Raw genomic sequence first — 13,226 nt, forward strand, 5'->3', positions numbered from 1 at the left:
GAAAATGCGCGAAAACGTGCTGCGTCACCGTAATTCGCCTGACTTGCGTTAAGGTTAACGATTTATTACGTCACAATAGCGATATATTACGTCACAGTAGTGACATATTACGTACGTTACAGCATGTTATAATCGTGTTTTTCGCACTGTTTTATGTTAGGGAAAACCCCAAGTCCTAACCCTTAACCCAACCCGAACCCATACTTTAACCCGTAACCTCTAAATCCAAAAAACCTAACAAATTACGTAATCTGTAACGTAGAAATCAAAGGTGGTAATACGCATTCTATGACGTCATAATCTAACCTTTGACTGCTCGTGTGGAAAATACGGTGACGCAGCACCATTTCGCGCATTTTCTAAGTTAATTTTCGATACGAACGCCCGAGTTTTTTTTTAAAAAATTATACAGCGAGTATCAGGGAGACGTAAGGTACATTTTGAGTCCAAAATTTTCACTGGTCACCAGCGGCAGTATTACCCACACATTGTGTATTCAAACAGCTTATGCTCACTGTCGAGTTATAACATGGGTGTATTCTTATACACAAGACATACATGGTGTATTTACTGTACTCATAAACGTCATTACTAAACGTGGGTAACGTATCTTTACTTTTAGCTGAGGCAAACAAAGCACTCGGCCCGTTCAGGAAATCTCCAGCAAACGAGGAATTGGAACGAATATGGAACTACGTTTATCACATGCAGGTTTGTATATTGTTAACCAACTCCCTATCTGAATGAATGAGTGTAACTTTAAAGCCAATATTTCTTCAATGCAAAGCGTTAACTTTCATTCCCTAACCACGTATCCTCTAGTCATTGGCCCCAGTTTAATATTAATTGGGGTCCTACAGCAAGTCATGCAAGCGGATCTCGAAATTTAGTCCTGAGTTGGCCCATTACCCCAACGTTGTATATGAACATTCCATTCTATATGGGTGAGGTCCTACAGCGAGGCATGCCATGGGACCTGAGATTTTGACCAGAGCTGGCCCATTACCCCAACATTGTATATACACATTCTATTCTATATGGGTGAGGTCCTACAGTGAGGCATGCCATGGGAACTGAGATTTTGACCAGAGCTGGCCCATTACCCCAACATTGTATATGAACATTCCATTCTATATGGGTGAGGTCCTACAGTGAGGCATGCCATGGGACCTGAGATTTTGACCAGAGCTGGCCCATTACCCCAACATTGTATATGAACATTCTATTCTATATGGGTGAGGTCCTACATCGGGACATGCCATGGAACCTGGGATTTAAGTCAAGAGTTCTCCCATTACCTGAGATTAGCCTCTGAATATTGATATGTTCGCATTGTTTATATTTAAATATTTTATTCCAGTACAAATGCACAAAGAGTAAATACCTGGGTGGGAAACCAGAAATGTTTATGGACGGAGCTTACGATCTTTGCATTGAACCTCAGTTCTGGGAGAAAGCCAACAATCCCGATTACAAATGCCTCATGTATTCCTTTGGTGTGGGATATGATTTCTCATTCGATGATGAGATGGCCAAACTTGGCTGTGAAGTTCATTCATTTGATCCATGTAAGTCAATCTGTGTTATATACATTACTATCTTAACTATATGTTCCTTGTATATGCATATTCTATTCAATATGGGTGAGGACGATGTCCTGCAGTAAGGCATCATTGAACCTGAGATTTAATCCAAAGTTGGTTCATTACCCAAACCTTGTATATGCACATTCTATATGAGTTAGTTCCTTTTGTTAGCACGTCACTCGTGCTCCATGGGATTAAGACTAGATATGGACTATTGCCTAAACCCTTGGCCTTTGGGGGTAATTGGGCAACTCTGGTACAAGTTCCAGGCCCCATGGAGTTCCTTTCTGTAGGATTTCACCCATATATAAGTTCTTTGTTAAAAAGCTGAGCCGATACACAATTAACAGTTAGGTCCCAATTAACCTGTTTTAAAAACCAGCAATGACATATCAAGACGGCATGGTTCGCGAGAGTGGTGTCACCTTCCACAAAATCGGGATTTCAGACCAAGATCTTGAAGCTGACAGCAACGGTTGGAAAATGAGAACTTTAAGTAAGTTTCTGGCAACACTGTTTGTAGTTTTATACCTGGAAACACTGGTGACGTATTGATTACCATAGAAACGCTCCTGAAAGAGCTTGGACATAACGGGAGGTATCTTGATTATTTGAAAGTTGATACAGACGCTCCACAAGGAGGATTTGAAGATACGGTGAGAATGGCTTGCTTTGTGTGGAGGTTATTGACTGAAAATATAATGGGTGTCAATATATTTAATATGGTTTGGCTGTTCTTGGGCAAGTCGCTTAATATTGCTCCAACCCAGTGGTCACTTATGGGTTGTCTCAATCAGTCATACAGAAAACTATCACCCCAAAGTTACATACATGGTTAACTTGTAAGTTGGCACGAAGGGTAAGAAATAGAACACCTGTGTTATAATGACTGTATTAACAAAAGATAAATAAGTGACATTTCATTTATTCCTACCTTATTTTTTTACTATTGTTATTAAAAGGGTGTATGTTAAAATACAAAGGCAAACATTATGTATGTATATGGAAGCTACTTGATAAACTCAACAATTTTTAACAGTTAATGCAAGAATTGCTCAACACTGGGCTTCATCAATGCGTTCGTCAATATGCCCAAGAAATTCATTTGATGGGACCTTTAAAAGAAGACCCGCAACTTGAGAGGCTGCGTCTCATTTACGACCAACTTCATCAACTTAATGACCAAGGATGGAGACTTTATAATACAACAGACAATATAAGATATATGCTAAATAATAATCCACAAGCAAGTCAGTTATACAATAAGGGACAAATTATGGAAAAAAAGATTGGAATTTTATGGGAAACTGCTTTTGTTAACTTTGGTCTAAAAGGCCCTTGTATTGTAGTTTAACCTGGAATTTAAATTAAATTTAAAACATTTTAATATTGATAATACAACATAGATCCTATAAGTTTGTTTGCGACATACCAAACTTTTAAAAACTAATCTCTATATATTTTAAAACTTATATATATAAATACTTTATTTGACACAGGGCATGCTAAAACTGCTCATATTGTAAAGTTGAGTTAAAGTTGCATAAAACTGTGTGGACCTTTTCACAACAAATGTGTACATACCCTTGGCCTAGCCAGATATAAATATTAATTATTGAAACAAAGATAAGCCTATCTTGGATACTGGCTAATGTACTTAACTTTCCCATGTAACAGTCTATAGCATGCTACACTATGCCAAGTTTTTTTGTTGTTTTTTTTCATCCAGCTTTAAGTACTTTAAACTTCAAATGTTTATTTTGATAAAACTTTGCACCCAACATGCCTTCGTTCTTGATATCTTCAATGGTTTTAATTCCACTTGTTATTTTACACATTTTCATTTCAAAAATCATTTCTTACAATCAAGTTACTATCCTCATTAAGTTTATATTTTATTGGTTGAATATCATTTGGTTACAGAATTGCGATCCCAAAACTTTGTTTTAAAACCTTGACACAATCTGTAGTGTTTTTTAACTTTTTTTATGAATGACAATTTATATGATGCATTATAAGCGTAAACACCTTTTCTTTATTGTGATATTTATTACCAAAAATTCAGCAGATGTAAAAATTACAACATATATACTTTATATTACTTTTAGGTTATTAATAATACTTTTGCATAGGCAGTTAAATATTTAATATTTGTTTATATTTGTTACACGTTCGTATTAAACAAGATTCTTATATATTTGTTTATGCCATAGCATTGTGCCGTTCACAGTTACTATACATGCAACTTCGACTTTATTCTAAATAACTGTTTAGTCAACGAATTAGGGATCACTGGGTTCAAGCAATTTATAATTGATTCTTTTGCTCAAAGACATACACCTACAATGGTAGCACCAGCGAGACTTGAACACTGTATCTTCTTGTTAAAAGGTAAAACACATTAACCAGTGAACCACACAGACAATATGTAGCCTACTGCACAGTTACATCTGTTAAAAAACTGATCTTGAATTTTAACGTGTTTTATATGCAGGTTTTGATATATATGTAGTAGGGTGGGGAAATATGGTACACCTTTTCTATTTTCTAGTCTCGTTTGGTAGTAAACAAAGAACATTCAAATAATTATAAAACCGTATCCTCGCGACTCCCATAGACCGTTGTTAATTGTTTAAAACACGATCAGGATATTTAGATATTAAGTGAAAGGTGTCCCATCTCCCCCCCACCCTACTCTATCAATAAAGCACTCATATTTCCTGATCGTGTTTTTAACAATTATCAAATGTCTTTTAGGGCCACAGGCTACGTTAAATAATTCTATAAATATTTATTGTTTTGTACCAAATGGGACGAACGAAAATAAAAATGTCCTATCTTACCCCACAGTACGATATGGGATTCTGAACTGTCGGTTCTAACAAAAGCGTTCGCCTTTATTTAACACAAGACTTACAACTCGCAAGATTAACCATATTCTATAATTCTATATTTTCTAATTCGCAGCAAAACGAACAGCACAATCTGTTATTCAAGGTTGGAAGTCGTTTATTATTTTCGTAGTTTAGCTTCCAACACAACGTATGGACGATGATATTTAAATCGGGACTTCCTCCATATATTCATTCATCCTTTCTACAGCTGGTAAAAAATAAGTGTGTTTATAATATGATTATGATTTGAAGTTGTTTTTTTATCCTTGTATGGCGGAACAACGGCCGTCGTTATAACACAGGTGTTATGATTTATACACCTCGTACCCGCTTAGTTACCACGTGTGTAACTTTGTGGGTGATTATTTTGACCGCAAGGCGGTAAATTTTCACAAGTCACTGGTGACAAGCGGGACGTCGCTCATAAAAACTGTCAATCATGAGTTTACTAACCTTCTCGTATCGCGTCTGCTTTGCCACCAGCACCAGTTGCTCTGTAAAATATAAATGTTTGTACATATATATATGTATAGTAGGGTGGGGGAAGATGGGACACCTCTTCATTCTATTTTCTCGTCCAATTTGGTAGTAAACAAACACCATTCAAAGAATTATAAAACCGTATCCTCACGACTCCAGTAGACCGTTGTTAATTGTTAAAACACGATCAAGATATTTTATATTATGAGCTAAAGGTGTCCCATCTCCCCCCACTCTACTATACATATGGTCGACGTAGTATTGAATACTTACGGATCAGGTGCGGCTTTTCCTCCTCCTCGTCGCCGCCACCCCTCTGCAGTGTGCGCACACAACAGAAGACCAAACACCAACACGATAAGTAAAGCTTTGTTCATTTTCTGCTCGTAAATAAAATAAGTTCGAGTTCTTATGTCGCTTATGTGTTTTATAGCTTTCAAAGGGAAGATACTGAAAAACGTTGTACAGATAATATAAATGTTCCGTTCACACGATTGTTTATATATTGTAAGAACGTTGTACAGATAATATAAATGTTCCGTTCACACGATTGTTTATATATTGACGTTGTACAGATAATATAAATGTTCCGTTCACACGATTGTTTATATATTGTAAGAACGTTGTACAGATAATATAGGAGTTCCGTTCACACGATTGTTTATATATTGTAAGAACGTTGTACAGATAATATAAATGTTCCGTTCACACGATTGTTTATACATAGCCAGACTTTTGAGTTCCAAATTCATGGCCTGATGCGAACTTTGCGTGTGGATGACGGTTAGCGTTCAAGCAACCAACATGTAGAATGACATATTGATTATTTCCTTTGTCACATTGCGAGCAAAGTCCGCAACATTTTACATAAAATATTATGTTTTTATAGAGGTTTTTAGCATTCACTGGTGTTTGAGTTACGGTCGCTGGTGGTGACACTTTAATGTTTAAACCAACATAGGCTATTGGGGTAATGGGCCAACTCTGGCCTGAATCTGAGAAACCATGGCTTGTCGTCACGCTGGGGAACCTCACCCAGATCGAATCGAATATAATGGAACATATGATATTTGATTAAGAAGTTAAGGTCCGAAAAATCCACCATCCTATAGCGCCATTTATTTATTTATTTTTTGGTGTTACAACGTCTATCGTTTCTTTATCGTCCCCATATGTTTTCAATATTCTATAACATTTTTATTAAGGCACCACCGTTTTATTGTTTACTTTAGGCAGCGCCATTTTAGATCTAAGGTTATTTTTAAATATTTACTTTTAGCCAAAGAGATTAAAACCAATCTGTTTGGCTAAAAAGTTTTAATCTCCTTGCTTTTAGATATACATGTAAATTTACAACAAACCTGAAATTGGACATGAGCAAAAAATATTAAAATCGCATAACAAATGTATGTCTTGTCTACTTTGACACAAATACACTTTGTTTTTGGAACTAGGATGACGATTGCGTTTGACCAAAATATTTTTTTGCTTTATAAAACTATTTATTTTAAGATTGTTTTTCTATATTACTAGACCATATTTATATCGGTTAATTAGCCCCAATTTTTGGTTTGTTTACGGCCACTTGGGCCACTGAAAAGGCAAGTTACTTGTCCAGTTACGGATCATTTTTGAATCGCATTTTTTGCCCCAAATGTTTGCATTATGATCGGGGGATTGTTTCTTTACAACCATAAAGGAGAGGTGTTAATATCAAGGATATATAGGGATGATATTGGGTAAGATATTTCTACTTTGTTTTAATGTATAATTTATGTGTTTAACTGTTTTTTTAATTCTTCCTGGACTTTAAACATCTGTGTTTTAAAAGTTTTTGTGCACGGATTCGTGTAAAAGTTATTTAGATCTATAAAGAGCAACATTGATTTATATTTGCCTCGGTTATATTTTTTAAATTGGCAAAATTGTGACATTTTTAAATACGCATAGATTTGGTAACACTGCTGCTGGTGACCAGTGAAAATTTTGTTCTCAAAATGTTCCTTACGTCTCCCTGATACTCGCTGTATAATTTAAAAAAAAACTTGGGTGTTCGTATCGAAAGTTAACTTTGAAAATGAGCGAAATCGTGCTATGTTCGCATATTTTCCACACGAGCCGTCAAAGGTTAGATTATTACCTCATAGAATGCGTATCGTCATAGAATGCGTAAAGATTACGTAATTTGTTCAGTTTTTTTAGATTTAGGGGTTAAACTTAAAGGTAGGGGTTAGTGTTATGTTAAGGGTTAGGGCTAGGGCTTCTCCCTAGCATAAAACAGTGCGAAAAACAAGATTAGAACGTGCTGTAACGTACGTAATATGTCACCACTGTGACGTAACATATCGCTATTGTGACGGTGACGTCATAATTCGTTAACCTTACGCAGGTCAGGTGAATTACGGTGACGAAGCATGTTTTTGGCATTTTTAAAGTTAATTTTTGACACGAACGCCCGAGTTTTTTCGAAAAAAAATTATACAGCGAGTAAGAAACATTTTAAGACCAAATTTTTCACTGGTCACCAGCAGCAGTATTACCCATAGATTTTCTGTCTTTTTAGTTTAAAATAATAAATAAACTAAAACTTTATTTTGTGTGGACATATTACATATTTAATGTTGTTTATTGAAACATCTTTGTAGACGAAATGCTTGCGATGCTTTCCGTGTAAATGTAATTCATGCTCGGCAACATGTGAGGTCTCCGGTGACAAATATTGCAAGGACAAGTTTCTTTCATACTAAGCGTGGAAACATCTGGCTATGCGCTGTGAGTATTATGATGATAATAATGTGCCTGGCCCAAGTCCACACATATTGAATAGAATTGTGGTCTTAACTGTTCTCCTAGACATTAAATCTGTATATTGTATGTCGAAGAGGTCCTATACCAAGGGACTTGGGATATAAATAAAAATTACCCCAACACCCAGAGTACTTCAACAGCCTATTAGTGAGTCATAGTGACCACTCGGTTGGAGGAATGTTTTTTAAGTATCCTGCCCAAGAATATGCTACCTTTCAGTATAGAGCATTGCAAAGCTTTGAGAGTTGTACATTGCCACTAAACTTTATCAATTTCCAGGTTACGAAACAAAACGTTAACGCTGTAATGGTGTTTGAATTTCTCATGAAAATGATTGAAGTTATGCAAAGTTACTTTGGGAAGATTAACGAGGAAAATATTAAGAACAACTTTGTTTTGATCTATGAACTATTAGACGGTGAGTTTTATATGTGCTGGTTGCTATAATGTAACCCAGTCTATTGAAATATTTCCATGAGTCTGTTAAATAAATCCCCACTGATGTAACCCAGTCTATTGAAATATTTCCATGAGTCTGTTAAATAAATCCCCACTGACATCACTTCACCTGCAGCGATTCTTTACTCAAAATACAAAATCTCTTGTATGCAGTTGTTAAAACTCAACATGGAAAACAAGCACATTTCCATGCAATGTTAGAAATCCTACTTATTTTGATACAGATTTAGTGAATTAATTTTATAGGACAGATTATGACATGTATAACCAAATCAGGTGCGACAAAAAACAGTATAATATATCCGAGGGTTTTTAAAGTTGGGCCCATGTGGTCAAGTACATGTTATTATATGTATTAATTATTCCTGCATAAATGTTTATCTAACTTAACTTGTATTTATCCCACAGAGGTTTTAGACTTTGGTTACCCACAGAAAACGGACACAGGGATCCTTAAGACCTTCATCACGCAGCAAGGAATCAAAACCCAGGTAAGAACATAATTTTCACAACGTTTATAGCTCTACTAACCACACCCATGCTACTTTTAATTTCTTTAAGTTGCTGATTTTAATTTAATTCATGCTTCTACTAAGATTGAAACAATTCTTAACGGACCAAAGGTATCAGAATTATCTTTGTTTGTTATTTGTGATGTCAAACATAAAGTACAACACCCATTGTTTCATCATATTCAATTCATTGTAAACACCATACACCTCATAAGCATGCATGGTTTATCAAACATTTACTATCATAATATGTTGTATTTGAATACTTGTGAATTACATCATCACAACGCACTGTGTGCCATAACACTTCATTGGTTTTGTGCATATGGTGATTGCTGGTTACTTGTTAGTCTTTAGCAGCCAGCCAACATCTTATGTCTCATTTGCTCAAATCTTACTTTTGCTATGTGTTTATAAATCCAGATATCAATATGTTTTCTACCTCAAAAGCTCGTGCAAACGGCAGCTGCTATTGGCTTTTAAATAAAGTAAAACTCAGTATACCCCCAAAGATCTTGTGCTATAAAAACGTAACAGACAAAATCAAATCCAACCAATTGTATTATAAATGATATATATTTTGCCTAAATGGCATCGCCAGTCTCTTAATCAAATAGAATTACGCCCAAGTTCTTATATGTTAATCGTAAAAGCTATTTCCTTTCATCATCTTTACTCATTTAAAATCAACTAAACCTCCATATTTGCTCCAGACAAAGGAAGAAACGACTCAAATCACGTCCCAAGTTACGGGGCAAATTGGGTGGCGAAGGGAGGGCATCAAATATCGGAGAAATGAACTTTTCCTTGATGTTTTGGAGAGTGTCAACCTACTCATGTCACCACAAGGTAACGACTCCCTTTAATAATAAGGAATTACTTCGGTTAAAATAATTTTCTAAAGTATGACCAATTTTTTTAAAAGCTTAATTTATTAATATTTTAAAGTAGTAGGCATACACAGAATCTTAATATTTCTAGTTTTGACTTTTGAGTTTGTAATAATTTTTAAAAGTGTTAATAGCACCCAAAAGATATTTATCAACAATTGATAATAATTTGTAATTGCATTGATGCCACATCTTTATTGTATCAAACATTGATATATATTATCAACTTAAAAGTACTTGACTTCTTTTTCCTAGTGTTAAACCTGAACTAACTTGGTAGGTACAGCAGATGGTATGATTAACATACATTGATACAACAAACTACACATGTATTGATCTCTTTAGTGAAGCTATTTTAAATTAGGACACAGGAAATCAATTGCTCCAAATGCTCTTTAATAATTAGTATTCCAGTCCACAGTAGTAACAAGCTGGTAGTGCCTGGTACCATTGTGTGGATAAACCAACACAAGTAAAATGACAAAACTACAACACACGATTTGTGTGTGTTTTAGTTTATCCTGCGTTTGATTGATGACAGTAGCTTGGCAGGAAATAGAGGCTTGTGGGATTTGTTTTAATGTGAATGTTTCAGTTTGAATTTTGTATAATAAGCAATCATGTTTTCGCTACAATAATAAAGCCACACAAATACAGTTAAACTTCACATAGGGAACTTCATTGATGATTAATGTCGTGAATGCAATATACTTTGGCTCTGCTTGTTTGTATAGACACCTAACAGCAGGGTAAAATCTGGGGTGACATTGTTAAAATACAGTTACACTCATAGTTGTCAAACATAGGGAACCTCATTGATTAATGTGGTGAATGCAATATACTTTGGCTCTGCTTGTTTGTATAGACACCTAACAGCAGGGTAAAATCTGGGGTGACATTGTTAAAATACAGTTACACTCATAGTTGTCAAACATAGGGAACCTCATTGATTAATGTGGTGAATGCAATATACTTTGGCTCTGCTTGTTTGTATAGACACCTAACAGCAGGGTAAAATCTGGGGTGACATTGTTAAAATACAGTTACACTCATAGTTGTCAAACATAGGGAACCTCATTGATTAATGTGGTGAATGCAATATACTTTGGCTCTGCTTGTTTGTATAAACGCCTAACAACAGGGTAAAATCTGGTGTGCTAAAGAAGTAAATGAGGTCCCTGTTTTAACATTGTACTCATTTCAATAGTTAATATATTATTTGTTTTTAAACAATACACCAACAAATAGCATTCTTTATCTCATTATCTGTTAGTAAAGCATGTCATGGAACCTCTGGAATGGAACCTCTGGAACCAAAGCATATTAACATAAAAGGTTCAAAACAAAACAACAATATACTCCACTTTTAGAAAAGCATGTAAAATGAAACCTGGGAATTAAACTAAATTTTCACACATTATGCCAACACCCAATTTGTAAGGGTCCAATATATAAGTACTCTTGTAACCAGTGGCGTTTTCAAAGGGGGGAGTACAAGGTGTCGCGACCCCCCCCCCCCTTTGAAACTAAAAGAAAAAGGTTAATTAAAAAAAAAAAAAAAATTATTTTTGAATTTTTTTTGATCAAAACCACCCCAATATTTGTTCTGGCTTGTAACCTATAAGTAATATGCATGCTACATACAATTGCTAACTTAGTGACTTGTTCTGTATGAACCTGCTTATTCCAACCCTTCTTATCTGCAGGTCAAGTACTAAGCGCCCACGTAGCCGGACGCGTGGTTATGAAAAGCTTCCTCAGTGGAATGCCGGAATGCAAGTTTGGTATGAACGATAAACTTGTCTTGGATAAAGGAAATAAACCTACAGATGATTTGTCAAAGAAGTGAGAGCATTGTTATGATATTTCAACATAACATAACCCACCATATATAGAAACAATTGTATTTTCAAACGTTTGGTTTAAAACTAAAAATCTTATTTAATAACAGTTGTGTCACATATTGTAAGCTGACCAGAATATCTGTGTTTTTTACATCAAATCTAATGGTATTTATTGTAATATTTATTAGAGAATAGAAATGCTTAATATTTCATTGTAGAATTTATATTGTATATTTTTTCCTAGCCAAACCCATGTTCTGTACTATTAAAAATCTGTGTTACGGCTTAGTAGTAGTCATACCATAGAGACTTTATATTTCATTGTAGAATTACTATGGCTAATAACTACACAACCATTTACAAAATGCTCTGTTTGGACAATTCAATTTGTATATTTTCTTTATCTAAGCCAAGCCACAGTTTTGTAAAAATCTTGGTTATTTCATTATTGCAGCTTTTTCATAAGAAAGAGCATAAATAAGTTACATCATACCTTAAAAGAACATTACCACGATAAACATTGTAGTAGCTCGGGGAAACCTTCAATAGCCATCGATGATTGTACTTTCCATCAATGTGTGAAACTGAGCAAGTTTGAATCGGAGAGAAGTATCAGCTTCATACCAGCAGATGGGGAGTTTGAACTTATGAGGTGAATATGTTTGTTACATAGTGAGTTGTGGTTTGGGTGTTGGGGTAACTTTGGCGTTGTATTGCTACAAGATCTCATCCATATAGAATAGAATGTGCATATACAATGTTGGGGTAATGGGCCAACTCTGGTCTAAATCCCAGGTCCCATAGCATGCCTCACTGTAGGACCTCACCCATATAGAATAGAGTGTGCATATACAATGTTGGGGTAATGGACCAACTCTGGCTTAAATTCCAGGTCCCATGTAACCATGTTATACCTTATTGAAGGACCTCACTAACCCATTTAGAATTATATTGTAGGGCAGTTACTTGCCTATCCTTATTTTTATGTATATAGAAAACATTGTATCTTTACCATAAGCAACATTACTAGGTTAACTTGTATTTAATTATGTTTCTATGTTTTCCAGATACCGGACAACCAAGGATATTAGTTTACCATTTAGGGTTATTCCCCTAGTCCGAGACATCGCTCGTTCAAAAATGGAAGTTAAAGTAAGATGGTGATGCTGTTGTACTTGTGTTGTGGGTTTGTGACTGAATAATTGCCATCCTACCATAATGCTGGATTCCCAATGTGTGTACACAATGCATACCATGTGTTAATACAAAGTGTTTATACCAAAATATTCACCTGAAGCGATTTAAAGTAACACAAAAGTGGGTTACCACCATAATGCATTAAACCCCATGTTCGTATATATTATGTGTTTGTACCCGTGCCCTTGATCTGTTGTCAAATTATATACTTTATATAGAACTCAATAAACACAAGTAATACCTCTTAACCCAGGTTGTTCTCAAGTCCAACTTCAAGCCCACATTGTTGGCGCAAAAGATTGAGATCCGAATCCCAACCCCTCTAAATACAAGTGGGGTGCAAGTTCTCTGCATGAAGGGGAAAGCCAAGTATAAAGCTAGTGAGAATGCTATAGTTTGGAAGTAAGTGTGATTTATATCTAGGCATGGCTGTGAATTATTACACAAAATTTGGTGTGGTGTTTTTTCGCATGCAGTTACACTCATAGTTGTCAAACAGAGGGAACCTCATTGATGTGGTGAATGCAATATACTTTGGCTCTGCTTGTTTGTATAG

At 35.3% G+C, this 13,226-nt stretch overlaps 2 protein-coding genes and 1 long non-coding RNA gene across 6 annotated transcripts in view; 2 read left to right on the top strand and 1 right to left on the bottom strand.

Annotated features, from left to right (window-relative positions):
- The first annotated feature begins 372 nt into the window (after positions 1 to 372).
- Positions 373 to 3,684, top strand: LOC100187307 (methyltransferase-like protein 24). The gene is made up of 6 exons (XM_018815871.2): positions 373 to 561; positions 623 to 711; positions 1,361 to 1,568; positions 1,969 to 2,082; positions 2,151 to 2,242; positions 2,626 to 3,684. The coding sequence occupies exons 2-6, from the start codon at positions 706 to 708 to the stop codon at positions 2,938 to 2,940; spliced, it is 735 nt and encodes a 244-aa protein (XP_018671416.1). The 5' UTR covers positions 373 to 561; positions 623 to 705; the 3' UTR covers positions 2,941 to 3,684.
- Positions 3,685 to 4,577: 893 nt separating this feature from the next.
- On the bottom strand, positions 4,578 to 5,414 carry LOC100184921. The gene is made up of 3 exons (XR_182211.4): positions 5,234 to 5,414; positions 4,934 to 4,974; positions 4,578 to 4,688 (listed from the first exon to the last, which is right to left on the bottom strand). It is a non-coding gene; the product is annotated as an uncharacterized LOC100184921 (long non-coding RNA).
- Positions 5,415 to 6,438: 1,024 nt separating this feature from the next.
- LOC100182553 (AP-2 complex subunit mu) overlaps positions 6,439 to 13,226 on the top strand; it is an 11,285-nt gene continuing 4,497 nt past the window's right edge. Inside the window, exons 1-10 of one of the 4 annotated variants that reach the window (XM_026838768.1) lie at positions 6,439 to 6,699; positions 7,606 to 7,732; positions 8,048 to 8,186; positions 8,636 to 8,718; positions 8,824 to 8,850; positions 9,453 to 9,588; positions 11,336 to 11,474; positions 12,003 to 12,125; positions 12,541 to 12,625; positions 12,924 to 13,072. In XM_026838768.1, coding sequence (XP_026694569.1) covers positions 6,626 to 6,699; positions 7,606 to 7,732; positions 8,048 to 8,186; positions 8,636 to 8,718; positions 8,824 to 8,850; positions 9,453 to 9,588; positions 11,336 to 11,474; positions 12,003 to 12,125; positions 12,541 to 12,625; positions 12,924 to 13,072 — 1,082 coding nt within the window. In that variant the 5' untranslated portion in view covers positions 6,439 to 6,625. Of the gene's footprint in view, positions 6,700 to 7,605; positions 7,733 to 8,047; positions 8,187 to 8,635; positions 8,719 to 8,823; positions 8,851 to 9,452; positions 9,589 to 11,335; positions 11,475 to 11,999; positions 12,126 to 12,540; positions 12,626 to 12,923; positions 13,073 to 13,226 lie in introns of all 4 variants that reach the window. The other 3 variants (XM_026838767.1, XM_002125988.5, XM_009863747.3) reach the window with 3 other exon arrangements.

This window comes from Ciona intestinalis, unplaced genomic scaffold, assembly GCF_000224145.3.
Source record: "Ciona intestinalis unplaced genomic scaffold, KH HT000112.1, whole genome shotgun sequence".
NCBI classification, from domain to species: Eukaryota; Metazoa; Chordata; class Ascidiacea; order Phlebobranchia; family Cionidae; genus Ciona; species Ciona intestinalis.

Bases quoted from the DNA above. Each gene is read 5' to 3' on its own strand.
- LOC100187307 (XM_018815871.2), top strand. The intron at 1,569-1,968 runs GTAAGTCAATCT...TTTAAAAACCAG, and splicing joins AGTTCATTCATTTGATCCAT to CAATGACATATCAAGACGGC. The intron at 2,243-2,625 runs GTGAGAATGGCT...AATTTTTAACAG, and splicing joins AAGGAGGATTTGAAGATACG to TTAATGCAAGAATTGCTCAA.